Source organism: Benincasa hispida, chromosome 4 (genome assembly GCF_009727055.1).
Source record: "Benincasa hispida cultivar B227 chromosome 4, ASM972705v1, whole genome shotgun sequence".
NCBI lineage: Eukaryota > Viridiplantae > Streptophyta > Magnoliopsida > Cucurbitales > Cucurbitaceae > Benincasa > Benincasa hispida.
The window spans coordinates 55,850,578-55,876,721 of record NC_052352.1 but is presented as its reverse complement, the minus strand read 5'-3'; the positions used below and the strand labels follow the sequence as shown (position 1 = coordinate 55,876,721).

The 26,144-nt window shown below is 39.1% G+C and overlaps 1 protein-coding gene across 2 annotated transcripts; it reads left to right on the top strand.

Moving 5' to 3' along the window:
- Positions 1-7,197: 7,197 nt before the first annotated feature.
- On the top strand, positions 7,198-25,736 carry LOC120076693 (protein TIC 22-like, chloroplastic). 2 transcript variants are annotated; one of them, XM_039030590.1, is made up of 8 exons: positions 7,198-7,866; positions 7,958-8,032; positions 8,314-8,370; positions 24,552-24,611; positions 24,696-24,776; positions 24,853-24,888; positions 25,023-25,201; positions 25,460-25,736. In XM_039030590.1, the coding sequence occupies exons 1-7, from the start codon at positions 7,327-7,329 to the stop codon at positions 25,104-25,106; spliced, it is 933 nt and encodes a 310-aa protein (XP_038886518.1). In that variant the 5' UTR covers positions 7,198-7,326; the 3' UTR covers positions 25,107-25,201; positions 25,460-25,736. The 2 variants fall into 2 exon arrangements, with proteins under 2 accessions (XP_038886518.1, XP_038886519.1); XM_039030591.1 differs by lacking the exons at positions 7,198-7,866; positions 7,958-8,032; positions 8,314-8,370; ... (1 more) ...; positions 25,023-25,201; positions 25,460-25,736 and adding an exon at positions 11,555-14,001 and having other exon boundaries at positions 24,696-24,770.
- Positions 25,737-26,144: the final 408 nt, after the last annotated feature.

Genomic DNA, 26,144 nt, shown 5'->3' with positions numbered 1-26,144 from the left:
CTCTTCCTTTTGCTTTTCCTCTTCTTTTGCCTTCTTTTTCTTTTCTTCTTCTTCCTCTTCTCTCACTTCTCTTTCAAACTTCTCCAAAAACTGCTCAGAGGCCAACAAAAGGCGTTGTTCCTCTTCAATCCACCTTATTTCTTCAAGCCTTGAGATCTCGTTATTGCGGCAAACCTCCTCATCATGCAGTCTTCTTCTTCTATCACCTTCTGCGGTGATGAGTTTCGCCCGCTCTATTTTCTCTTGTCTCTCTTCCTCTTCCTTTTTCCTCCTTTCCTTTTCTTCTAATGCGTTGATTGAAAATAAAGGGTCAATGGTAGACCCTTGCGGCGCATTCTCTCTGTGACACCGCATCAGGGGGGTAACTTCTCCTTCTTCACCTTCGTCAGCTGCAACAACTTGCGTTATTTTAGGTTGCGTCGACTCCCTTAATTGCATTGTTCCCCCCTGTCCTCCCTCACATAGGTTGATTCTCTATCCTTCTCTGGGCTCACAACCCTCTTCTTTTCTTCTTCTTTTCTCAGGCGCTTTTCCTCACGTTGGCGCTCTCTTCTTTCTTCCTTCTCCTTCCTTCTCTTCTTCTTGGCCTCTTCATCTTCGTCATCATCCTTTTCTTTATTCTTTTTCTCTTTGCGATGATGAGATGGCCCATCTTCTCCAGCCTTTTTCCCTTTGCTCTTCTTTTTCTTCTTTTTCTCCTCTCCAACCTCTTGTTGCTTCTCTATCGCAACCTCTTCCAACGCAACTCTGATGGGTCCTTCATAGGATTCCACTTGCGTAGTTTCTTCAAGAGTTTCTAAAGTCAGAGTGCTTATTCTTGTTTCCTCTTCCACCACTTTCTCTACTACCGCCACTTCCTCAGTCACTGCCACCGTCACCTTCTCTATATACAGTGGTTGGTTTACAACCCCTTCCTCGGGCAATCCTCCTCCTTCCTCCAAATTTCTTATAATATTTCCAAAAACTTCCTTGTCATCACATCTCTTCCTTTCACTTTCAGTTGAGACGGGTGGAGTAGGGAGTGGGGTGCTTTTAGTGCTTTGACCCCTCTTGAACTGAGGAGACCTGATGGCTAAAGGATTTCTCCGGGGTTTACCGGTGATTTTGGGGACAGTGTGGGGTTGGGCAGTAAGACGGCGACTGGCAGCAAGGAATGTTGCCTCTCGCATGGAGATTTGGTCAGTGGAAGGGGTTGAAGGTGAAGCAGAGGGTTGGGAAGCTTGGTCGACCATGGATGCTAAGGTAAAAGGAACTGAAAAGGTCGCTAGGGTTTAAGGGAAGAGGAAAGCTCCGGATGCAATGGCGCTAGGGTTTTCCAGATTGCAAAAAGAGGTAAAGAGTTCACAGACAAGGGAAGTTCCTATTTATAGGTTGGGCCTTAGTGGGCCCAACACGATTTTCACGGTGATAGGCCTTGAGACACTCAAAAGGCCCGTCATTCGAACTTCCCTCATTTATGAAATTTCAGAAAAACATCCTTTCATTTGCAGACTTCATCATTTCGTTGGAATACGGAACGATTGGACTTCTTAATTTTGCAAAAATAATTATCTTTAATATTTTATTCGAATGGACACAAGGAAAAGATTAATGCAATATGCTCACCAATGCAAGTGCATCTTCGCAGAGGACGAGCAATAATGCATACATCCCCGCAACACACTCCTTAACTAAACACATTTCTGTAGGATCGAGCACACGGTATTGCTACCAGCGCAACACTACCTCAACATAGTGCATTTGGCTAAGGACGGGCAAAGGATACACACATGCGCAACCCAGTCCTCAGCTCAACGCAATTGAGATGGATAAACGCAAAGCGTACCTTGTTGGTTCAAGAGGCCTTCATTATCACCATGCATACCGGATGTTGATTTTTTTGTTTTATTAATTTTTTTTTTCATTAACGCAAGTGCTATTACTTGCGGTAATCAATTTCTTCTCATTTCTCAATCATTCACCCATTAAAAAATAACGCATTAAATACAAAAAAGTAAAAGGAATTAAAATAGTACAGAAATCAATGCGAGAAAATTTTATGAGTCTTAAATTCATAAAATCATGGAACAAATTAATCAAAGCAATAAATGACAGAATTCAAAAATTCATAAAGGCAGGAATTAAAGAAAGCATTTAAACATAGATGTGAGATATGGACCAGAAGATGCGTTTCCTTGAATGAGCACAATCCACACCTCTGCAGGTGGTCCAGCTTGCCTGCCCAATGTCCTAGGGACATTACTCCATTCCATTAGATCCTGGGGCTTCAGAGTTTTTGGGCATCGTACCTGGTGTTCTATTTCTTAGCTCAGATGCCAGCTGGCCCACTTGGATCTCTAAGTTTCAAATTGAAAACGCCTGCGCCTGCATCACTGCGTCATTTTTGTCCATATACTGTTTTAGCAGGGCCTCCAATGAGCTTCTAGAGGTGTTTGAAGATGAAGGTTGCTGATTATGCGATTGCCTTGGTTGCCCTTCATTCGAGTTATGGTGAAAAGGAGGATTTCCTCAACTGCCACTTTAATGGTTGCTTGGCCCCCCTTGGTTAGTATTCCCTCCCCAACCGAAGTTAGGATGGTTTCTCCAACCCAGATTATAGGTTTTGCTGAAGGGGTTGTTTTGGATGGCACATACTTGTTGGATATTCGATGGGCACATTTCTGCTACATGAGCCCCTCCACAATTAACGCAACTTATTGCGGCCACTTGAGCCGGTGCATCGGGTTGCGCTGTTTATTGGGGGATGGATCCTTGATTGATTGCCATCGATTGAAGGATTGAGGTTACTACGGCCATCTGTGTGGCCAAAGTCGCCATTGTCTCCGCAGGGACAATGGCAGTGTCATTCTTTCTTCTTTCAGAGCCTCTGCCTCCATAACCATCATCAATTCAGTCATCCATGTTCCGCGATATGTAGTCAAGGATGGCCTTGGCCTCTATATACGTCTTGTCTATAAAACCTCCTGCCGCGGAGGTGTTGGAAATAGTCTGCATCGATCTGTTCAGGCCATTGTAAAATGTCTCCATCAGGACGCAATTGGGTATCCCGATATGCGGGCAGTTTTCACCAATCTTCGAAATCACACCCAACCGGTGCTCAGGGTCTCATTGTCCATTTGTTCAAAGTTCAGCACATCTTTTCGTCGCCTCGCGTTGACGGCCGGTAAGAAGAACTTCTTCATGAATCGCTCAACCAGCTGATCCCGTGATGTAATCTCGTTCGGCTCCAGTGAGTGAGCCCACCTCTTGGCTTCATCCCTCAAGGTATAAGGGAACAGATAAAGTCTAATACCCTCAGGGGTAACGCCAGGTAAGGAGAAGTTACTACACATTTCGACAAAATTGGTCAAGTGGGCATGCGGGTCTTCACCTTGCAGACCCCCAAATTGCCCTGCGTTCTGGATCATTTAAAGCATGACCGGTTTTATTTCGAACCTTGCATTCTCCTCTACTGTAGGCCTCGTAATACCAGGTGAAAAATCGTCCATATTGGGTGCCGCGTAGTTCCTTGAATGTTGCGATCAGTGGCAAGGAAGACTGGGTCCTGCGCTGGCCATACCGACCCTTGATTTCCTATGGGTACCGTATTGTCGTTATTATCTTCTATATCAACTGCTCTCTTTTGCCTTACTTGATTCTGGCATGCTCGTACGTGAAAGGTACGCTCGATCTCTGGGTCAGCTACAAATTCTGGTTCGGTGCTAGATCTCATAAGCCGTCAGACTATTCTCCGCGTTGAACAGCCAGTACAAAGAGATCTGTCCTGCAAAATACCACAAACACACTCAAACAATAAACCGTTAACCAATCCCCAGAAATGGCACCACAAACTTGTAAAGACATAAGATATACAACGATTCAAGCAGGGTTCAAGTCCATGTCCTCATTACCAGTTCCCCGGCAATGGCGCCATAAACTTGTAGGGACATAAAATGTAGGCAATGATGCACGCAAGGATGTGAGATACAATGTATTCTATCTTATGCCATACAACGCATGGATGCATGATAACTTTATTATCTGTATGCGATACTACTTCTGGATATGGGTTAATTATGAGAATCTTATAGTATACTATGCATTGTCACAAGTTTCCTTGCATTGGAACCAAGTGTAATTCCACTGCAAGTTTCTCGGTGTGATTCGAGGTCAAACATAGGGACTATTTGAGGTTATTGCGTTATATTTGTGATACATACGACCAGGGGTTTTTCAATTTATAAAAAGGTTGTTTGTACAAGTATTTAAAAATGTGATAAAGTAAATTGCGATGAAAAGAAAGTGCGATAAAATAAACCTAAGCTATGATGATACAAGATACAGGTTACATGATACAAGATACCGAGGGTGAAGCTGTCTGTGAAGATTATACGAAGATCGTGTATCCGGTGGCAAGTCTTATGTGCGAAACAGAAAGAGAAAAGATAATTAGTACAAACATCACAAGTTCCTTAATTGCGATAAAGGCATAAGTACGGTTCCGCTTTTCTCTTGGCGTACACCTCTCGGTGATCAGCCATGTTCCCACATCTCTATGGTGAAACTAGGATAAATGTAATGAACGCAAGGTTGCTTCCATCTCTAGAAGTACTTCTTGCTTTAGTTAACGCATTCTTCTAACCTTCTCTTAACAGATCAGAATGGCATCTTCATTTCTGCTCTCACAAGTGAAGATGCCGTCTAGCATGCTTTAGCTAAACATCTTTATTTCTTTAGCACAGATTAAGTACTTGTTTAATTCATATTAATCACTTAGGGATTAAGAGAACATCATGGAGAAAACGACTTATGGAGGAACGTAAATAGACAGAAAAGTGGAAATGGAAATGATCAAGACATTCAATAATACTATTTAGCGTCTGATACATGGCTGTGAATGAAGAGATTAAGAAAATGAAATACACTTTATGAATGAGAGTTAGAAACAAATACAAATAAGCGCCAACATCTTGGCACAGATCTGGAATGGAGAATTGCTTGCCGATGTCAATAGAGTGAATGGAAGGATGAGCTTCCGTCTCAGGCTTGCTCAATCGGTAGAAGAGATCTAAATACAGAGCTTCACGGCGAGGATTTGGCAGAATTGCACTGAGACTTACCTTTCAGCCTTGTCTCTTCTTTTCCCAGATTTCTTCCGATTAGCACTCAGATCAGCTCTCTCCCAATAGCCTCGTATCAATTATCTCCCATATCAAGTATATATTTCAGTGAATTCTTTGAGGGTATTTGTAGGTTGAAGGCTTTGACTCTCTGACTTGTGGTCCCCACTTTATTGTTATGGAAAGTCCTAAAATGGTGGAATAAATATTCCTTCTGTTATGCAATCAGTCTGTCGAATATGTACAATGGTTAGTTGTACACGTGTCACAATCCTCCGTGTTTGCGTTGCTTATTTGCATCTTTTGATCATGAGTCCGTATGCAGTGTTGTTTTTATTACCGCATGTAGTTGAAATTCAGCTCTGGATCGATTGTCGCATTGCGCTGTCATTGCGTTGATCATCTCTTTAATGTTGATTTGACGGGTGCAATGCGACGGAGATCTGTTGTTCAGTTTCTCTTTGAGCCTTGATCGCAAGCGGTGACTTGATTTCCTGCAAAACAGACTTGAAATATCCTTTTCTACCATCTTAATGGTCTTAGTGGGTGTAATTACGATAATTTATCATTATTGTATTCTTTAGCTAATTTTCATACAATTGACGCATATTTTCTCTCTTTTGGCCACAATATCTAAATAAGGCAGCATAAATAACTTGTATTTCTACAAGTTTTTAGTATGTCTGCAACTCGTTGAGGAGAGTTGTAAGGTTATATTTCACTTTGTTAAGAATCACATTGCTAACAAAGTACAAGAAGCTCTTTGGCAAAGAATNCCCATTTCTTGTAATGGAAATTCCAAAGATGGAGGAATAAATATTCTTTCTGTCATGCAATCAGACCATCAAATCTGCATAACGGTTAGTTGTACACGTGTCACAATCCTCCCCGTTTGCGTTGCTCGGTTGCATTTTTCGATCGGTTGCTCGCATGCGGTGTTGTTTTTATTATCGCATGTAGTTGAAATTCAGCTCAGGATCGACTGTCGCATTGCGCTGTCATTGCGTTGATCATCTCTTTAATGTTGATTTGACGGGTGCAATGCGACGGAGATTTGTAAGGTTATATTTCACTTTGTTAAGAATCACATTGCTAACAAAGTACAAGAAGCTCTTTGGCAAAGAATGCATGATTATGCTAACTTTGCTGCCCTCATCGATGATAGACCCATTCAACTCTGCCACATTAAAGTGGACCATCATGAGAATCAATACAAACTATAAAAATATATATAACTTATTAAAAGAAAAATATTGCACCTTACCAAAAGAAACTTTGAATGATCGCTTGTAGAACTTTTCTTCAACATAATATCCACGGTAAACAAAATAAACATTAAAAAAATCAGTAAATATTATAAAAAAAACTTAATTTTTTGTTAAATAATAAAAAATATCAACTTACCAAATAAAATATTGTATTGAAACAAATTAATAATATGAAGGTGGAAATTGCGATGACCGTTAAATTTGAAATGGGAAGAAAATATGAGGAGAAAATATGAATGAAGATTGATTCTTGGGTGTTTGAAAATGAAGGCAGAAGATGATCTTGGGTGTTTGAAAATAAAGGAAGAAGGTGAAGAAATGAAGGGAAGAAGATAGGATGATGGATGATCGGGTGTTTGTTGTTTGTAAAGGAAGAAGATAAAGAAATGAAGGTTTGTTTAGGGGTTTTAAGTAGGAATTGAAGGGGAAGAAGTAAAAAAGGAATAAATGGTGGAACGGTCGACGAGGTCTTCGGGGTCAAATTAACCCACTGAATATCCGATGCATTCAGACATTCCATTTCTTTTTAATGAATTGAAAAAATAATAAAATACTCCAGAATGGTCTCTTAAAGAAACGCATTCGGATAAAGACAAAAAAAAAAAATCCTTTTACCTAAATCAATTCAAAAGTACCTCTTTTACCTAATTAAAATAAAAGTTAACCCTCAAAATCTAATTAACTCATTTAATCCTTTAGAAGAGCTCAGAATTAATAAAAAAATCAAAGCGACATTTGCTTTAACAAACAGAAAAAAAAAAGTAATTTTTCCTAAATTATAATAGTAAAATAAATTGGTGAAATCCCCTGGAACATAAGTGTTATGTATTGTGCGTCGTCAAAGGAGCTCTCTGCGTGGGGGTCTCCCTTGCAAAGAAAACGCAGGTGTGCCTTTCGTGGAGTTTCTTCTACAACTCCAAAGTGCTGAAATCCCAGAGTCCCTTCTTTCTCTGAACAAAATGAGTTCCCAAGGAAATGACCCAATTTCTTCTTTCCTCAAACCCAACCAACTCGAAATCAACCTACCGCAAGCTCTCACCAGCTTTCAAAACCACTGCTCTGCCCTTCTCCACAGCCTTTCCAACCTTCCTCCCTTCAATCCCCCTCTTCCCCTTAAAACCCAACTTCAATCTACCTTCTCCACCCTCCAAAACCAAGCCAACCGTGCTCTTCACTCCACAATTTCAGTCTTTGATCCCGTCCCTAAACACCCCGTCTGGGCTCGCCTTGCTGAAACTACCAAAACCCAGTTTGGTTCTGCGCCTTCTCGTCTCGCCCTGTCCACGGAAGCCATCGAAGAGCGCTTAGCTGGTATTCCTGTTTATGCTCTCAGCAATGCGTCGGAGGAATTCGTCTTGGTTTCTGGTGCTTCCACTCAAAAATCTCTGGGTTTGTTTTGCTTTAAGAAGGAGGATGCAGAAGCGCTTCTTCACCATATTGGAACCATGGATCCTTCAGCGCAGAACGGCTCCAAAGTGGTGCCTGTTGCTTTGAATAAAGTGGGTATTTCTAATTTTCGCTGTATTTTTGTGTGTGCAGAAGCTTCTTTTGTCTTTCCAAGCTAATGTTGTGGGGTTTTCTTTTTCGCAGGTTTTTCAGCTTCATGTCAATGGGGTGGCCTTCAGATTGATTCCGGAGTGTTCTCAGGTGAAAAACGCTCTGAGTGTAAGTTCTCTTTCGCTCTACCCTATGGTTTTTGAATTGATTCCTAGGTGAACATCTTTGTGCATTTCACCAAATTGTCCAATCATAATTTGATAAGACAATTTGGTGCTTTTAAATGTCAAATCATGATATCTGTTTCTCTTCAGTACTGAATATCCGTTGCTGCTTTTCTTTATTTGCTTGTGGTTGTGTCTGAAACCTGCCCAAAAGCCAATCTATTCACTTATCATCTTTACTTATCATGTTCTTGTTTGTATTTTGACAATATTTTGCCTGCATAGGAAAGAGAGAAGGTTGGCATTTCTGCTGATGGATTTCCTGGGGTTCCTGTTTTCCAGGTTAATTTATTACATTTCTTACTTAAATTTGTTATTCATAGTTCATTTGTTGATCACCAGGCAATCCACATTCAATGGTAGAGAAAGCAGTACTGCTAGGAAACTGCTAACTTTTTACTTGGGAATTATAAGCTGATTAGTATCTTGTTTGTTTGTTTTTTTTGTTTTTCGTTTTCCATTTCTTGTTTCTGAAAACCATGTTTTCTTTGCTTGGGTTTCCGCTTTTCAACAGTACTTTGAAAATCTTCCTATCCATAATAGTACCTTCAAAATCTGTCAGATTTTAAAAACAAGAAATAGAATCCCAAAGATTAGGCTTTAATTTCAAAACAGTTTTAAAGTAGAATAGAAAACAAAGGAAAAGGTTAGTAAACAAGAACAACTTCCAAAACTGAAAACTGAAAAAAAAAAAAAAAAGGTTTTCAAACGGGCCCACATCAGCCAAAAAATTGTGGTTTTTAGGAATACTGAAAATGAAATCTTATGCATACTGTTGTGAAATTAACAGTCATGGGATTGATGACCTGTTTTTTTTTTTGAGTATGAGCTTACTCAGTGCCTTGTTGAAATTAACAGTCGTGGGAATAGTATCATAAATTTTATTTCTTGTCATATACTTTGAACTTTCCCAATGATTGAACACTTGCACATTGAGTTGAATGATCAGTTGGTTAATAATAAATTAATTTCTTAGAGAAAGAAACCCATGTTCCCATATATGAGTCCAATCCTTTGAGAATTTAGTTCTCAATTTGAATCTACCAGGTGGTCAATTGTGTGGGATATTGATAGGAGTTTGATATTTTGAAACTCTGGAATAGTTTCTGAGATTTTATTATAGCAGTTATCCTATGGGAAGATTGGAAGGAAACATAATAAATGAGTTGAACACAAAATATGAATGTATTTGTGTACCTCAATAATATAAAGAGTCTTGCACTTGCAGTTCAAAGAACGAAGCAAGGAAAGGTGAAATCTACATACCTATCCCTGTTTTTTCCTCTGCTTTTTTTCAACACCTGCACAATGTGGAACCAGTGTTATTGAGGCATGTGCCTCAATGTTCCTATGGCTAGAGGTGGGGGAGGTGTCTCTTGCCTTCAATGCATGTGAATGCCAGTGGTGTCATTGTTGTCACCATGAGCGTAAAGTTCGTGATGGGCCATAGTGAATAAATCGAGACAAACTAAAACTTGAAGGAAAAGAACGTACTATTATTGGGACTCTGGGAGTGAAGAAATAAGATACCAACTGGAAATGGAATAATGTTGAAGTATAAAAGATAAGAGCTACATGATAACCTAATTATTTGAGGTACTTCAAACCTCCACTTCGTTGAGTATACTAACTCAAGCCTAAAACCATCTAAACTATTATCTTCTTTCATCCTTTTCCACCCCCATAACAAGTTCCCTAACTAATTACTAATGTACCCTACCCTACACTAGGTCCTGTAACATTCCTATTAAAAATTCTCTCTACAACTTCTCTTTAGACGCCTTCCTACCTTGAGCTCCAGGGCCCTTCCTTTTCAAAGCTCAAAATAGGAAGGAGAGATGTGATAGTGTTAGAACCCTTCAAAATTGCAAAAGAAACTTCTACAACAGCCACAAATTCCCAAGAACAGAGTCTCACTCTGATAATTTTATTTATATACTTCTTAAGGGAAAACAGAACAGACAAGATGAAAATTCTCAAAGGCAGAAAATGGACAAGACAATTCCAGCATACTAGAGGGCTGGATCCTCCCTTAGCAAAACTTGCTCGACAATTCAAAGATGCACCTCCCTTCCCCACAACACTCCCTTTTTAAAATGGTTATCCCCACCCTAATTGGTCCCCACGTCTAACCAACTCTCTAATAAAATTCTCATTAATCTCCCATTTCTTCTATAATTACTTTCTTACCCCTTCGTTTGTATGTATTTATAATTGGTGGTCTTACAAATAGATCTCGAATTATCTATTTATTATTTTGGCAACACCAAGGGAGTTTCGAGAGCTCCCCCCTTGCTCAACAGAGCTACACATTTAGCAAAATGTAAAAAAGATGATCTCCTACCTTCCCTCCCTAGGCCTTTTAAAGGTTATTTTACAAGTAAAAGCTCACACTTCCTCTAACTAACAGAATCTCTATGGGCACTACGAAATGAAGCACACTCACACAGACAAATGATTGCAATTCTTCATGTATTACAACATTTTGCATCCCTCCTCTCTTTCCTATTACGTCTACGTGTATATACCTTAGTGACTTGAGTTCTATGAAGGTGAACAAAAGGAAAATAATTCTTCTTTGATTCTAAGTTTGCAAGGGATCCATGAATCTATTCATCCTTTCATTGGTTAAAGTTTTAGCAATAAAAGAAATGTCCTCTTCCTCAATATTTTCTACCTCCGACTTACTCTTCCTTTTTTTCTCTATAGATGTCATTGGTCCCACTCCCACTATCTGATATCAAAATTAGGTTCCTGTAGCTATATTATTACTCCTTTATTTCTTTTGTTTTCTTACGGTCCTTTTTAGAACAAGAAACAAAACTTTTTGTTTTTGGATAAGAAAAACAAAATCTTTTTTCTTCAGGGTTGTAAAATTACAAGTGTTCAAATATACAAACCCTTTAAGACTTCTATTATTGTATTTGATTTTCTAAAAAAGTTTAAGGTCCTGTTTGTATTTGATTTTTGGTTTTTAATTTTTGAAAATTGTGCTGCTGTTTTCTCATAATTTCTTAATGATTTTCATCTTTTTCTTACTAAACATTTGAAATTTTATGCAAATTTCAAAATGAAAACAAATTTATAAGAATGATATGTGTATGTATATTTAGTTTTCAAAACTTGGTAAACACTCCTAAAAGTAGACAAGAAAACAAAGAAATCAATAGTTAGAAGTAGTGCTTATAAAAGCTTAATTTTCAAAAACAAAAAAACCAAAAATTAAGGCCCCATTTGGTAATCATTTTTGTTTTTGAAAACTAAGCCTATGGACACCAGTTCTACCTCCAAATTTCTTTATTAATTACTTATCACCGATGATTTAAAAAACCAAGCCAAATTTTGAGGACTAAAAAATGTAACTTTCAAAAAGTTGTTTTTGTTTTTGGAATTTGGCTAAGAATTCAACCAATGTACTTAAGAAATATGCAAATCCTCGTAAGAAATGTGGATGAAATAGACTTAATTTTCAAAAACAAAAATAAATAACCAAATGGTTACCAAATGGGGCCTAAATGGTTATCAAATAGGTCTTCAATTTTCTTTATTCCGGTTCATCATTCTATATTTTTAAAATAAAAATTATAGGCTCTATGGATATTGTTTGTCTATTTTATTTTTGATTTTTTATTGACGTTTTCAATCTCATATTTTAAACATTGTTCTTAAGCTTGAAGACTCTGAGATTCTATGTCTATTTTAAAGAATTTATACTGTACAATTATTAGTTTTCTCCTGGCGACTTTTTGTTTAGGCCTCTTGGTTGCATCTTGCCAAGCAATCACGAGACTTGCCACCTCAAAATGCATTTTGTAATTTCAAAATACAATTTATAGGTAATAAATTGAAAGGGCGAAGTCCTCTGGATTCAGCCAAGTAATCATGGATTCAAAACTCCGCCGAGCTGCTTATTTGGGGAATCTTGTACCTTCAAATTTTTAGTGTACAAATATTAGAAATTAATTGGTTAAATTCTAATGTGTGGCTTTAAAGAATTTTTCTTAAAAATGTTGGTTGCAATACAAGAGACTAAAGGGAAGAGTTTGATATATTTTTCATCAAGTCTTTGTGGAGCTCAAAGAACGGGTGGTCTTTTGTGGAATGATTGAAGATTCGTTCTATTCCTTTTACTCTTACCCTCATCAATCTCTTATTTTAGATGGTATCATTGCGAAGTTTTCATGTGCCAACGTTTGGTACTTGAAGGGATTACTTTCTACCATTTCTCTATTTGCCTTACTCTTGGAAATGAAGAATAGGGGCCGATCCTGTTCAAATTCATCAATGGTTGGAGCAATCACCCTAGCTGGAAATTGGGTTGAGGAATTTATGGAGAGTTATATTTAACATACAGAAGAAACAAATTTGATTAAAAAATGTAAGCTTAATTGGTTGGAGTTAGGAGGAGTTGCTTATTGTGCAGAAAAGCTTCTCTTAATGGAAGTCAAAAGTTGTAAGATAAATGAAGTACATTTTTGTGCTTATCTCCAAGATGGAAAGTTTTACGTAGAAGACGTGGACGTTAAGAAACATCTACTTTTATCAGAATCGCAACTCTTTTGGTTCGTGGAGAATATCTCTGAACTGATTCAGTCCCCAATCTCAAGCTTCTTTGTTAAAAGTGGAAAAGATGAATTCGGTGTTACAAGGTTATCCAAGATCTGCAAATCCTCGAGTTGGCTAATGAGATGTGTAGTATGGCCTGCATCTGGAGGAAGATTTTTCATCCACGTCCCATTAGGTAATTCAACTTCAGGTTGGCATTCCTTCGCCAACATGTTAAGTGACTCTATGAAACTACTCAAAGAAGATTGTTCGTCGCAGAAGCATTCGAAGTCAATAGCTTGGGCACTCAAGTCGATTCAAGATGTTAGCTATGCTGATATGTTAAGAGGAAGAAAGACTTCAGAAGACTCTGTTCTACTACCAATAAAACTAAGAAAACCCACAAGAAATAGAGCTCCTTTGCTCAGGACATTGAAAAATAGAACAAGACAGGCTTTTGGATTCAAAAAAATCAAGAAGTCTTCAAGGAAGAATCTCTGTGGTTTTATACCTGCAACATTAGAAATCTCAGATGAAAACAGAGGAAGCATCTTTCTACACTATGGATGAAGCAGCAGTAAACTCTTCAAATATCTCAAAAAACCCCCTAATTCCCAGTTTTAAGAAGAGACAAAGTGATGTTCAAGTCTTTTGCTCGCCGGAAGGAAAGGTTGGCCAACCTCAAAGTGATATTCAAGTCCGTTGCTCGCTGGAAGGGAAGGCTGGCCAACCTCAATCCGATGGACTGCAAACCGAAAATCCCAACCGGTTAAATGTGAACACAACCAACAATTTAATAAGGAGAGAGAATGTTGAGATTTTAAAACTACACAGAGGCAGTCGAATAGCCACATCTTCGGAAAGCGCAAAAGTTGTTTTTAAAAATAATTTAAACTTTGCTTTTATTTCGATGGAATGCCAACAGACCAAACTAGCCGAAATAGACTCTCCAATCATTAAAGATAAGGCAGCAGGGGTCTCGACAGTAGCATCCTCATCAACATCAGGCCGTTCGAATTCTGAACCACTCAAAAAGCTTCCTTTTGACTTCCCAACTCTCAAGTCATCGGGACCTACAATGCCAGAAGTGTTGATTTCTAAAGAAGCCCAAGGGTCCCTTTCAGCAATTCCTCACCACGATTCTGGCTCACCATTAGTAGAAGGCCTCCCATGTTTCAATATTAGTATTTCACCAAATTTTGATCGAGCATCAAAACTCACAAGCAAACCTCACCTACCAAGACCTTATCAAAAGCACTTCATAAGAAAGAAGACTTCCTTCCGAAATATCTGGACAACCATGATGAACGCAGACCTGCTTGAGGATTGCTGCATCAAAGTTCAAATTCCTATTTGCTCTACCACCAGGTTAGATAATCCTCTTCTAAACCTTGCCCATTTTCTTATTTTGATTTTAAAATTGCTGGCTCAAATGTAGCCTTTGTGCGAGGTACCCCCGAGTCCCAACAAGTTGCTAATAAAAAAACACAATTATGATTTAGATGGAGATTCTGTAGTCAGCGTCAGCAGTGAAGACTTAGATAGATCAGTTTATGAAACTTTTCAAGAGGAAGAAGAATTCTGAGATGATCATTGCAATGCCTTGCAAAGAATTTTCCAATCAGAAGAAGAATCAGTGGCAGAATGTAATAACTTCCCTTTCATTCAGCCTATTGACAAGAAGGAAATTTCAAAAAATCTGCTATCAGTTGTGGAAGATTGTGACTTGATCCTAAGATAATCCCAGTGAAAAGGATCCCACATCAATTTTCCATACCATGAAGATTCTGTCATGGAACACGAGGCTTAGGCAATAACTCCAAAAGATAGGCTATAAGAAGAAGCATAAAAAAATTCAATCCAGACTTGGTCTTTATTCAAGAAACTAAGAGAGACTCTTTTGATAGTGTGGCGTTGTAAAGGAACTATGGAGCTCAAAAGATATAGGATGGGATTTTGTGGAAGCTTTTGGTAAATCAGGAGGCATTTTAACCATGTGGGATGAAAGCAAAATTTCAGTCTCAGAAGTGCTAAAAGGAGGCTACTCGTTATCTGTGAAATGTCTTACTATTTGCAAGAAAACTTGTTGGATCACAAATGTATACGGCCCCACTGATTACAAAGAAAGAAAACACATTTGACCAGAATTACTCTCGCTTTTAAATTACTGCAGTGAACCTTGGTGTGTAGGTGGAGACTTTAACATCACTAGGAGAATCCAGGAACGCTTTCCTACGGGGAGATCAACGAGAGGAATGAGAAAGTTTAACAAATTTATTGACTCAACAAAGTTAATGGAAATCCCTCTTAGTAATTGACGCTTTACATGGTCAAGAGAAGGATCCAATGTATCACGTTCGCTTCTTGACAGATTCTTAATATCCAATAGCTGGGATGATTCCTTTGCAAATACTAGAGTTGTAAGGCAAGCACGCACTTGTTCAGATCACTACCCTATTCTGCTTGAAGCAGGATCATTTTAATGGGAACCTTCCCCCTTCAGATTTTGTAACAGCTGGTTGACCATCAAAGACAGCTGCAGAGTTATTGAAAATGTCTTGAGATCGGGAGATCAGCAAGGCTGGGCCGGTTTTGTTATTGCCACTAAGCTACGGAAAGTCAAGGTTGCCTTAAAAACCTGGAATTCTGAAGTTGAGAATAAAAGGAAAAGAGCAGAGGAAGAGCTACTGAAAGAAATTGAAAAACATGATCTGCAAGCTGAAGACCCTGAAAATATGGAAATGGAAAGGGATATGAGAACCTCTTTGAAAGCTAATTTGTCAACTCTTTACAAAATTGATGAAAGGAATTTAAGACAAAAGAGCAAACTAAATTGGCTAAGTGCAGGAGATGAAAATACCAAATTCTTCCACCGTTTCTTGGATGCAAAGAAAAGAAGGAACCTTATTTCAGAATTGTTAAACGACCAAGGAATTGCAACACACTCCTTTAAGGAATTGAAGGTCTAATATTAGACTTCTACTCTTCTTTGTACACCAAATCTCCTGGCCTAAGAACTATCCCTCTCAACTTTCAATGGCCTAAAGTCACCCGTAGTCAGAATCTCTTGCTGACAGCCAAGTTCACCATTGCTGAAATCAGGTTTGCTTTAAACTTGGGAAAAAATAAGGCCCCCGGCCCGGATGGATTCACAACAGAATTTTTTATAAAATTCTGGGATTTCCTCAAAGATAAATTCATGGACTTATTTGAAGATTTCTATAGAAATGGCAAGCTAAACTCTTGTATAAAAGAGAACTTTATCAGGTTGATTCAGAAAAAAAAAGATGCTGTCCGGGTACGTGATTTCTTTTAGACCAATCAGTTTAACTACATTGACATACAAAGTTGTTGCAAAAGTATTAGCTGAGAGACTAAAGAAGGTAATGCCAAACATAATTGCTACTACACAAAGTTCCTTTATTGAAGGAAGACAAATTCTAGACCCGATTCTCATAGCCAATGAAGTGGTAGAGGACTTTTGTTCAAAGAAGAAAAAGGGGTGGATTTTAAAACTTGACTTAGAAAAAGCTTTCAATCGCGTTGATTGGGCCTTTCTTGAAAAAATCCTTGTTGAAAAGAACTTTGATTCAAGATGGGTTATGTGGATGATGGGTTGTGTATCTAACCCAAAATACTTAGTATTCATAAATGGTAAACCAAGGGGTAGAATCCAAGCTACAAAGGGCATAAGTCAGGGTGACCCTTTTTCACCTTTTCTCTTTTTATTAGTCAGCGAGGTGTTAAGTGCATTACTGGACAGGCTTCATGAGAAAAACAAATTCGAAGGCTTCCTAGTGGGCAAAGATAAAGTTCATGTTTTCATTTTGCAATTTGCTAATGATACATTGATATTTTGTAAAGATGATGATGTGATGTTAGAAAATTTAAAGAAAACAACCGAGTTCTTCGAGTGGTGCTTAGGGCTGAAGGTAAATTGGGACAAATCTGCAGTTAGGTGGCTATCCAAAATTGGGAAAACTGAGTTCTTTGAGTGGTGCTTAGACTGAATTGCATGGCTGTCCACCTCCCTTTCATGTACCTTGCCTCCTGTTAGGCGGCTATCCAAAACTGGTGGCTTTTTGACAACCAGTGATTGACAAAATTCAAGGCAAATTGGATAAATGGAAGAGATATAATTTCTCTAGAGGAGGTTGTTCTGCTCTTTGCAAGTCTGTTTTATCCCAAATCCCTTTGTATTACATGTCAATTTTCTTGATGCCAGAAAAGGTGATACTAATTGATGAAAATAAGAAAGGAGAGAAACCAACACACAGTTTACGTGGAAACCCTAGAATAGGGAGAAAAACCATGATACAGATCTTTTCTTATTATTTTTAATTGATACACTGAATATAAGAGAACAGGGTGAATAAATAGACAATAGAGAGCCCTAGGGTGAGAGACAATTACAAAAATACCCTTAGGGTAAAAACCCTATTTTCAACACTCCCCCTCAAGTTGGTGCATAAATATCAATAAGACCCAACTTGCTAAGACAACAGTCAAAATTAGGTCTCAGTAGCCCTTTGGTGAGAACATCTGCCACTTGTTGATTTGAGGGGATATAGGGGATACAAATGCTCCCATTATCCAGTCTTTCTTTAATGAAGTGTCTGTCGATCTCTACATGTTTAGTTCTGTCATGCTGGACTGGGTTGTTTGCGATGCTCATTGCAGCTTTATTATCACAAAACAACTTCATTGGAAGATTCCTGTCTTGATAAAGATCAGTCAACACCTTATTTAACCAGATTTCTTCACATATCCCTAAACTCATTGCCCTGTACTCAGCTTCAGCACTACTAGCCACTACTCCCTGTTTCTTACTTCGCCAGGTGACAAGGTTACCCCAGACAAAGGTTCAATATCCAGAGGTCGACTTTCTATCAACGACAGAGCCTGGCCAATCAGAATCTGTGTATGCTTCAATAGTTCTTTTTTCAGACTTCTTGAACATTAGACCCTTACCAGGGGTCCCCTTCAAGTACCGAAGAATACGCTCAACTGCATTCATATGTTCCTCATAAGGAGCTTGCATAAACTGACTTACCACGTTTACTGCATATGAAATATCTGGTCTTGTATGGGACAGGTAGATCAACTTCCCAACCAACCTCTGGTACCTTTCCTTGCTAACAGAAACTCCGTTGTTTGTAACACCAAGTTTTGCATTATACTCCACGGGTGTGTCAGCAGGTTTACACCCAGTCATGCCTGTTTCTTTGAGCAAGTCAGGTGTATATTTCCTTTGTGATACTGAAATACCTTCTCTTGATTGGGCCACTTCCATTCCCAGGAAGTATCTCAGCTTACCAAGGTCTTTAATCTCAAATTCTCTGACCATTCTCGTTTTAAGCCTCATAATTTCATTCTCATCATCGCCGGACAGAACAATATCATCAACATACACTACGAGGACGACAATCTTCCCGGAGTCGGACTGTTTCGTAAATAGTATATGATCTGAGTGCCCTTGGTTGTATCTCTGTGCTTTAACAAATGTGGTGAACCTATCAAACCAAGCCCTTGGGGACTGTTTCAGTCCATATAAGGACTTTTTCAATCTGCAAACTCTGTGCTTGAACTGACTCTCGAATCCAGGAGGAGGGCTCATATAGACTTCCTCTTCAAGTTCTCCATTAAGGAACGCATTTTTAACGTCCAACTGATGCAGTGGCCAATCTTTGTTTACAACAATTGACAACAAAACCCGAATAGTGTTGAGTTTGGCTACGGGAGAGAAAGTTTCAGAGTAATCAACTCCGTAAGTCTGGGTGAAACCTTTAGCAACCAGTCTAGCCTTATAACGATCAATCGTCCCATCTGATTTGTATTTTACAGTGAACACCCATTTGCATCCAACTGTCTTGTGCCCTTCAGGTAAAGGCACCTGTTCCTATGTACCATTTTTCTCAAGCGCCCTCATTTCTTCCATAACAACCATTTTCTATTTAGAGTTCTCCATTGCTTCACGAATATTGCTTGGGACCATGATAGTGTCCAAGCTGGTAGTGAAAGCTTTAAATTCGGGAGACAAATTATTATATGTCATGTAGCTGTGCATAGAATACTTTGCGCATGAACGAGTACCTTTCCTTAGTGCTATTGGAAGATCGAGAGAGGCATCATGATTTTCCACCTCTCTTGGTTTCTCAGCATGACTGGTCACCTGTAAATCAAGGATTTCAATAGTATCTTCCACTTCCTTGTCACCAACAAGACTTTTCCTTTTACTGTTATCACTCTCAGTTGTTTCCTCATCTGTCACATATTCAGTATTGCCACCTCCACCTCCTTCATCCTTATCTTCCCTGCACTTGTTAGTCTCCATACATATATCAACATCATTAGTTTCAGGAATACACGTACCTGAACTAGATGCAGGGTCTGATTCATGGACCGGAGCCGGCTGATCAACAGGTGACAACTCTTCCTTTCTACGATTCTTCCTATAGTAGGTTATCCAAGAAATCTGGTTGGTAGGGAGGGCAGGACAGGCTTTTTCAGAACTAGGAGAAGGAATCAAGGTGGAATCCTCTAAGGGAATATCATAGGTGGACCAGTTAGGCTCTTCACTTAAGCTCTCCCCCTGAAGATGACTAACGGGGAAGAAAGGCTGGTCTTCAATGAAAGTAATGTCCATGGAGACAATATTTTCGAGAGGACGGATGATAGCATTTATACCCATGTTGGTGAAGTGGGTACCCAACAAAAACACATTTTTGAGCACGAGGGGGAATTTTGTGCCGATTTGGTCATGGGAGTGGACAAAATGTGACAGCTGAAGACACTGGAGGGTACATCAGAAATTAGGCGAGTAGTTCGGAAAAGGATTTCTTGAAAAAGGTCCAAGGGATTATGAAAAGTCAAGAACATGACGAGGGCATACGGTTGATGATAGTGAGCCGTTGTAAGATATGGCATCCCCCCACAGTAGGGACGGAAAAGTGGGGAACTAACATTACAAGACCGGGCAACCTCCACCAGATGGCGATTTTACCTCGGCTTACTCCATTTTGTGGGAGTAATAAGCACATGAGCTTTGGTGGACAATTCCCTTAGACACAAGAAAGTCATGGAAAGAGGTGTTAAAGAACTCTCGTCCATTATCACTTTCTCAAAATCCCAATCTTGACATAGAACTGGGTTTTCAACCATGGATAAAAATTGTGTAAAGCGTAGAAAACACCTCAGACTTATCAGCAAGTAAGAACACCCAAGTGAGGCGTTTTGTGGTCGCAGAAGGTGACTGAACGTCACCACGTTATACCAGTGGATGGTAGTAGTTGGTGATGTCCCCAGACATCACTATGAATGAGGAGAAGGACTGGACGGTTTATAAGGTTGAGAACGAAAGGAATACGACTTTGTCGCATAAATACATACATCACAATTCAGGACACTATATTAATATATGCGGAATAAATGCGGAAATAAATATTTCATATACTGAAACTCAGATGTCCTAAACGATAATGTCATAACAAATCATTTTCGGAAGTAGAAAATTTGTAAAAGACTATAACCAGTTCTATTGATCCTCCCTTAAGAAGCAGCATCGTCAAAAGAAGTAGAGCCCCCTATCTTGTCGGCGTAGTGCCAATCGTCATCCCGGACCCAACCAAGTCCTGATCTCCCCGGACTTCCACCGCTCCGTCTCTTCCCTACCCTTTTGATCCTGAAACACAACAGGAATCTGGAGAAATAAGCCTTATAGTTCAGATTCTCTTGTAATTTTACTGACGATAAAAGATTATTAGATTTAGGCACATTGAAATGTTATCATGTAATACTAAAAACCATAAACGGGGAGGTATTACCCTTTCCCTGCAACGTGGGGCAAAGATCCGTCTACAATTCTGATACGTTCATTTTCCGCACTCGGATAGTAAAACAAACAACTCCTTTTTCTATGAAAACTAGTGAGATGATTTGTGGCCCCTGAATCTACGATCCAGGGTTTCTTGTCATTAATACTAGATGAAGGCCAAAAAGGAAATGGAATGTACCTGATTGAGCAATGGCACTCACCCCGACAGCATTCAAATTGGTCTTACTATCGGCTGAGGACTGATGCTGTGTATTCTCAGTAACTTAATCACTTACAAGAGCACGCTCGGAGTTTGATCTGTCATGTGACTTTCGTCTCTTACTGTTTGGGGGCTTGCCGTGCAGCTTCCAACATCGGTCCTTCGTATGCCACGGCTTCTTACAATGTTCATAGACAGGTGTGGGCTTTTTATCATTGTCGGAACTGGACGCCTTTGAAACAAAGGTTGATGCATCAATGGAGGCTGCCACAGGATTGTTCATAGCCTGTGATCGATCTTCTTCTAGTCGAATCTCTGAACTCACCTCTCTGAGAGACGGGGTAGGTCGTTGACCCAATACGCGACTCCGAACACTGTCAAATTTTGGGTTCAATCCAGCCAAAAACACATAAACCCGATCTGCCTCTTCAAGTTTCAAATACTGCACCTTATCCTGTGCGTAGTTCCAAACAATCTCCCGGCAAAGATCCATCTCTTGCCAAAACACTGATAATTTATTGAAGTAGGAAGTAACGTCTATGGTCCCTTACTTGCATTCATGGACCTGTTTGTGTAACGTGTACAACCGGGATAAGTTCTGTCGTTTCGAGTACAAGTCTCTGGCTGCCTCCCAGATATCTCTAGCAGTTGTTGCATACAGTAAGGGTCGGCCAATCTGGGGCTCCATACTATTGATAAGAACAGATTGTAATAGAGAATCCTCCTCTTTTCAGATTCTTTCTTGAGGATCACTTGGGATAGGTTTCGGAATTTCTCCTGTCAGATACCCGAATTTGTGCCTTCCTTCTAGGGCCATTCAAATCGACTGGGACCAAGAGAAATAATTTTCCTCATCTAGTTTTTCTCCTACTAGGAGTCCGGCAGAATTTCCCATTGAACCAGTTAAGTAAGTTGTATTGGGCAAAATAGAGAACGAGTTTATTGGATTCTCTGAACAAACAGGTTGTTGGGGATTTGTGCCAAGCATTGTATTTAGATCTGAAATTTGCTGGTGTAGAGAGGCCAATCGTTGTCTCACATCGTCTGAGTAATGGACTGAACTACAAGCGGTTGGAAACTGGGCTGCCATTGTTGACTGAACACATGTCGCTGGCTGAGAGATCGCCGGTAGGTATGAGGATCCCGGCCGGTTGTGCTACTCGAGGTGGCTGCCGGTCTGCCGCTGGAAACCCTAGGGTACGCCGGTGCGATCGTCGAATGTTTGTAGGTCGAAGCCGAAACCCTAAGGCACGCTGGATGGATGGATGCACGCCCAACCTGTTCGTCGAGTGTTTGCAGGTCGAAGGCGCGATCGGACGCGGACAAAGGGTTTTTGTCTGCCGAGGGGTTGTTGCGGACGCGGACGTCCCCGATCGGAGCCAGATCTGATCCGCTTCGCGGTGGATCTGAGGGGTTGTTGCGGCCGTACCCGATTTGAGCCAGATCAGTCGACGGCGGCACGAGACGAGGCAGATCGGTTCTGTTTGCGTATTCTTCAGATCTGTCCGTGTGCGACGTGAACATCCGGCTGGATTCCGTTAGGTGAGGTGGCTCCTATTAACCGTGGCTCTCTGTTGACTGCAACTGGACGGCAGAGATTAATTCTGGTAAGGCAGCTTGAAAACACTCCTTCACAACGGCCCGAATAGCAGTTTTCATTTCAAAACTAGAAGATCCACCAGCTGAAGGCGACTGTGGATGGTTCTCTTCCATAATGGCTAAGGTTTCGTCCCCTTGCTCTGATACCATGATGAAAATAAGGAGAGAAACCAACACACAGTTTACTTGGAAACCCTAGAACAGGGAGAAAAACCATGATACAAATCTTTTCTTATTATTTTTAATTGATACACTGAATACAAGAGAACAAGGTGAATAAATAGATAGTAGAGAGCCCTAGGGTGAGAGATAATTACAAAAATACCTCTAGGGTAAAAACCTTATTTTCAACACTAATTATTGAAAGACTATTGAGAAACTTCTTTTGGGAAGGGCACTCAGGAGGTAAACTGAATCACTTAGTTAAATGGGACTTTGTCACTCATGCGCAAGAAGATGGTAAGCTTGGTATTGGAGGTCTGAAAATTAAAAGCCAAAGTCTCATGGCTAAATAGGGGTGGAAGTTTATCATTGATGAAAACTCTCTATGGAGCCGAGTGATAAAAAGTATCCATGGTAGTAGCACGTTCGGTTGGCATACCAGTGGAAAAGTTAACTGCAGCCTACGTAGTCCTTGGATTAATATATCACGGACTTGGTTAAAAGTTGAAACATTGGCAGCGTTTAAAATAGAGGATGATGCACTTGAATCATGGTCCATTCATTTTCGAAGACTACTGAAGGAAGAAGAGATGGAAGATTTTCAACTCCTTATTGGTCAGCTCTATACTTCTACACTCACTACGGTTCCAGATAAAAGACGGTGGACTTTAGAATATAACGGTTCTTTTTCAGTGAAATCCCTTGTTAAACATCTATCCTTGGCCTCTCCAATTGGAAAACATTTAGAAACAGCATTGTGGAAAACTAAAAGCCCAAGGAGGATAAATATTACGATATGGATAATGCTGTATGGGCTGCTAAATTGTGCAGATATATTGCAACAGAAGCTTCCCACTCACAGTATCTCTCCACAAGCTTGTTGTCTTTGAAATCTGCAAATTCAGAGAACTGAAAATCTGCAACATCTATTTTTCAGCTGTGTATGCAGAAAACTGTTGGCTATGTCTGCTTAACTGTTTTAATATTAGTTGGGTCTTTGGTAATGTTTTTAAAGATAATTTCCTTCAACTTCTGATTGGTCCTAAGCTGGAAAAGAAACCGATATTAATTTGGATCAATGCAGTTAAAGCCTTGTTATCTGAGTTATGGTTCGAAAGAAACCAAAGAGTGTTTCATGACAAAGCTACCCCTTGGATGTTTAGACTCGAGACAGCCCGTCTCAATGCTTCTTCTTGGTGCTCTCTATCTAAAGCTTTCGAAGATTTCTCCATTCAAGACATCAGCCTCAATTGGAATGCCTTCATATTTTCTTCTATTTAAAAAACTTTTGAATGTGTCTAGTTCTTATGTTGACTTTATTTTGCTCAGTCCATTTGTATTTGTGTCAGCTCTTGTTTTCTTTGTACTGCATTGTATTCGGCACGGTTTTTGAGTTGTAGTTCTTGCCTTTCTTGCCTTTCTTTTTAGGATATGATGAGAGTGCTAAGGTGTCAACCTAGTTGAGATGTCCGGGTGCATTCATTGATCTTTTTATATCTCGCTTTAGTGTCTTCACAATTATCTTGTATCATCTTTCATTATCTTAATGAAGAGACTTGTTTCCTTTTTCAAAGAAAAAAAAAGGTTGGAGTTAGGAGATGAGATTCCCAGGTTTTTTCACAGTTTCTTGGCTGCCAGAAACGGAAGTTTTGGATCACTAATATTCTGTCCCAACAATACGATTTATTTTCTTTCATTTTGAGACATTGAATATGAAGTTTTGGGTTTTTTCTTATCCTTATTTCAACCGTACTCTCTTCTCGGCTGATACGAAGGGCTTCGACATCTCTTTTGAGTGCTAAGTATTAGTATCTAGCTATAATGACTATAATTGCTTTATCTTGTTTCATTGTATTTTGAACATTAGTTACTTCTCTTTTCATTTTATCAATGATAAGTGTTGTTTCATTTGAAAAAAAGATGGTTGAATGATATACCCGGTTTCAAACTTAATAAAGCATAGTTATATGGAGTTCCATTCTCATTCATTGTTATGTTGCATGTGTGGGTTTTTTTTTTTTTTTTAAAAAAAAAAAATTAATTTTCAATCTGGTTAGTATTACTTTGTTTGAGGATTTCAAAACATTTAGGATTGATGTTATTAAGTTAATGCACTTTTCATAGTCGAAGAGTTTGATACTGAGGAGCCAGAACAAGAGCTACCGTCCTGCATTTTTCAGAAAGGTTTGTTAATAAGAATGGTTTTCTTGACTTGGAGTATCATCTTTGCATATTCATGGATATAACTCTCATTTCTGGATTATTTAGGAGGATTTGGAGAATTCTCTACAAAGAGCATCTCGTGAACAAAATCAAATTAATCCTGCCTTCCGACCGGGGGATATACAGGTATGGTCTCTGTGCTTGTAGCTAGTGAGGCAAGTTATGTGGATTGGAACTTAAAAGTTTAGTCTGAACCTTGTAGGTTTCTGTTTTTGAAGAAATTATAAAGGGAATGAAGGTGAGGAGTCGATCTCAAGTCTATTTTCTAAGATCTCTCCTTTTCCCCCCTTAAAAAGAGCTTTCTATTAAGGGACAAAAATACTTGCTAACCTATTAATCATGATCGAAGTTTTACTTTTGTTTCATTGACAGGATAATTCCATTTCAACATGGGATGATATAGTCTTCATTCCTCCCGGATTTGATGTTTGTACTGACCCCAAAAAACAACAATAGGCATTAAGCTAGGAATTGAGGCTGTAGCTGCCAAATTTGTCTCATCATACAAAAAGCTCATATGGAAACCGTAGGGTACTTATAGATCAGTTCAGGTAATATCTGGATGCTTCCTTAATTTTCTTTTGACCTCCTTATCTTGTTGATTGATTGTTATATGAATAAGTTATGAGGGTGTTTACTCACCTTTTCGTTTCTTCTTCGTTTGGTAACTGTTTCTCTTTTAAGAAACATCTTAAAAAATCAATAACAAATTTGGGGAAAAGAAAACAATGTCTTCTTCTGTCTGGTTTCTTAATGAATATTATAAGCGAAACATTTTAAGTTTCCAATTATGTGATGGTTTTTGTTAGGTTCCAATGATTGGAAGGAGAGAATCTTCAGTCACATTTGTGTTAGAGAAGGAATCCTACCAAACTCCATACCTGGTTTGTTGGGATGCCTTTGGGGTTTTGTAGTGTGCGTCTGTATGCTCTTTTGAGCTATACCCAATAATTTATACACAACAAATGCCATAGAATTGTGCATCTTTTCTTTGTAGCTTGTAGTGTATGAAATGTCTACATGAGTAAAAAATATTTATCCTTTGAGCTTTTTATATTATGCTGCTCTTATCATTTTGGGTTTGAATTTTTGGATCACTTTTCTTTATTGTAAAGAAATAGTGACAATGTTTTTCTTAGCTAGTAATTTTAGGCTATACTTTATCTACCCTGGATTAGCACAATATTCATTGGTGCAAGTGGAAAAAAAAAAAACAAACCCCTTCCCCTCCCCTCTTCAAGTGGTAAGGAGGTTTAGCAAATTACTTGTTTTGGTTGTTTGAACATTTTAAAGCAAATATGTATATTTTTTGCTATTTCTCTAGAAGCAAATCAGCCAGTAAATAACACAAAGTAATGAAGAGAGTAGAGAGAATAATCACTGTAATTCACTCCAAATTCTGGATTATGTTTAATCTTCTGCAAAATAGGTTAAATTATATATAAAATCACAAATGATCTCACAAATCACATTTCAAAAAGTTTAACAATGACA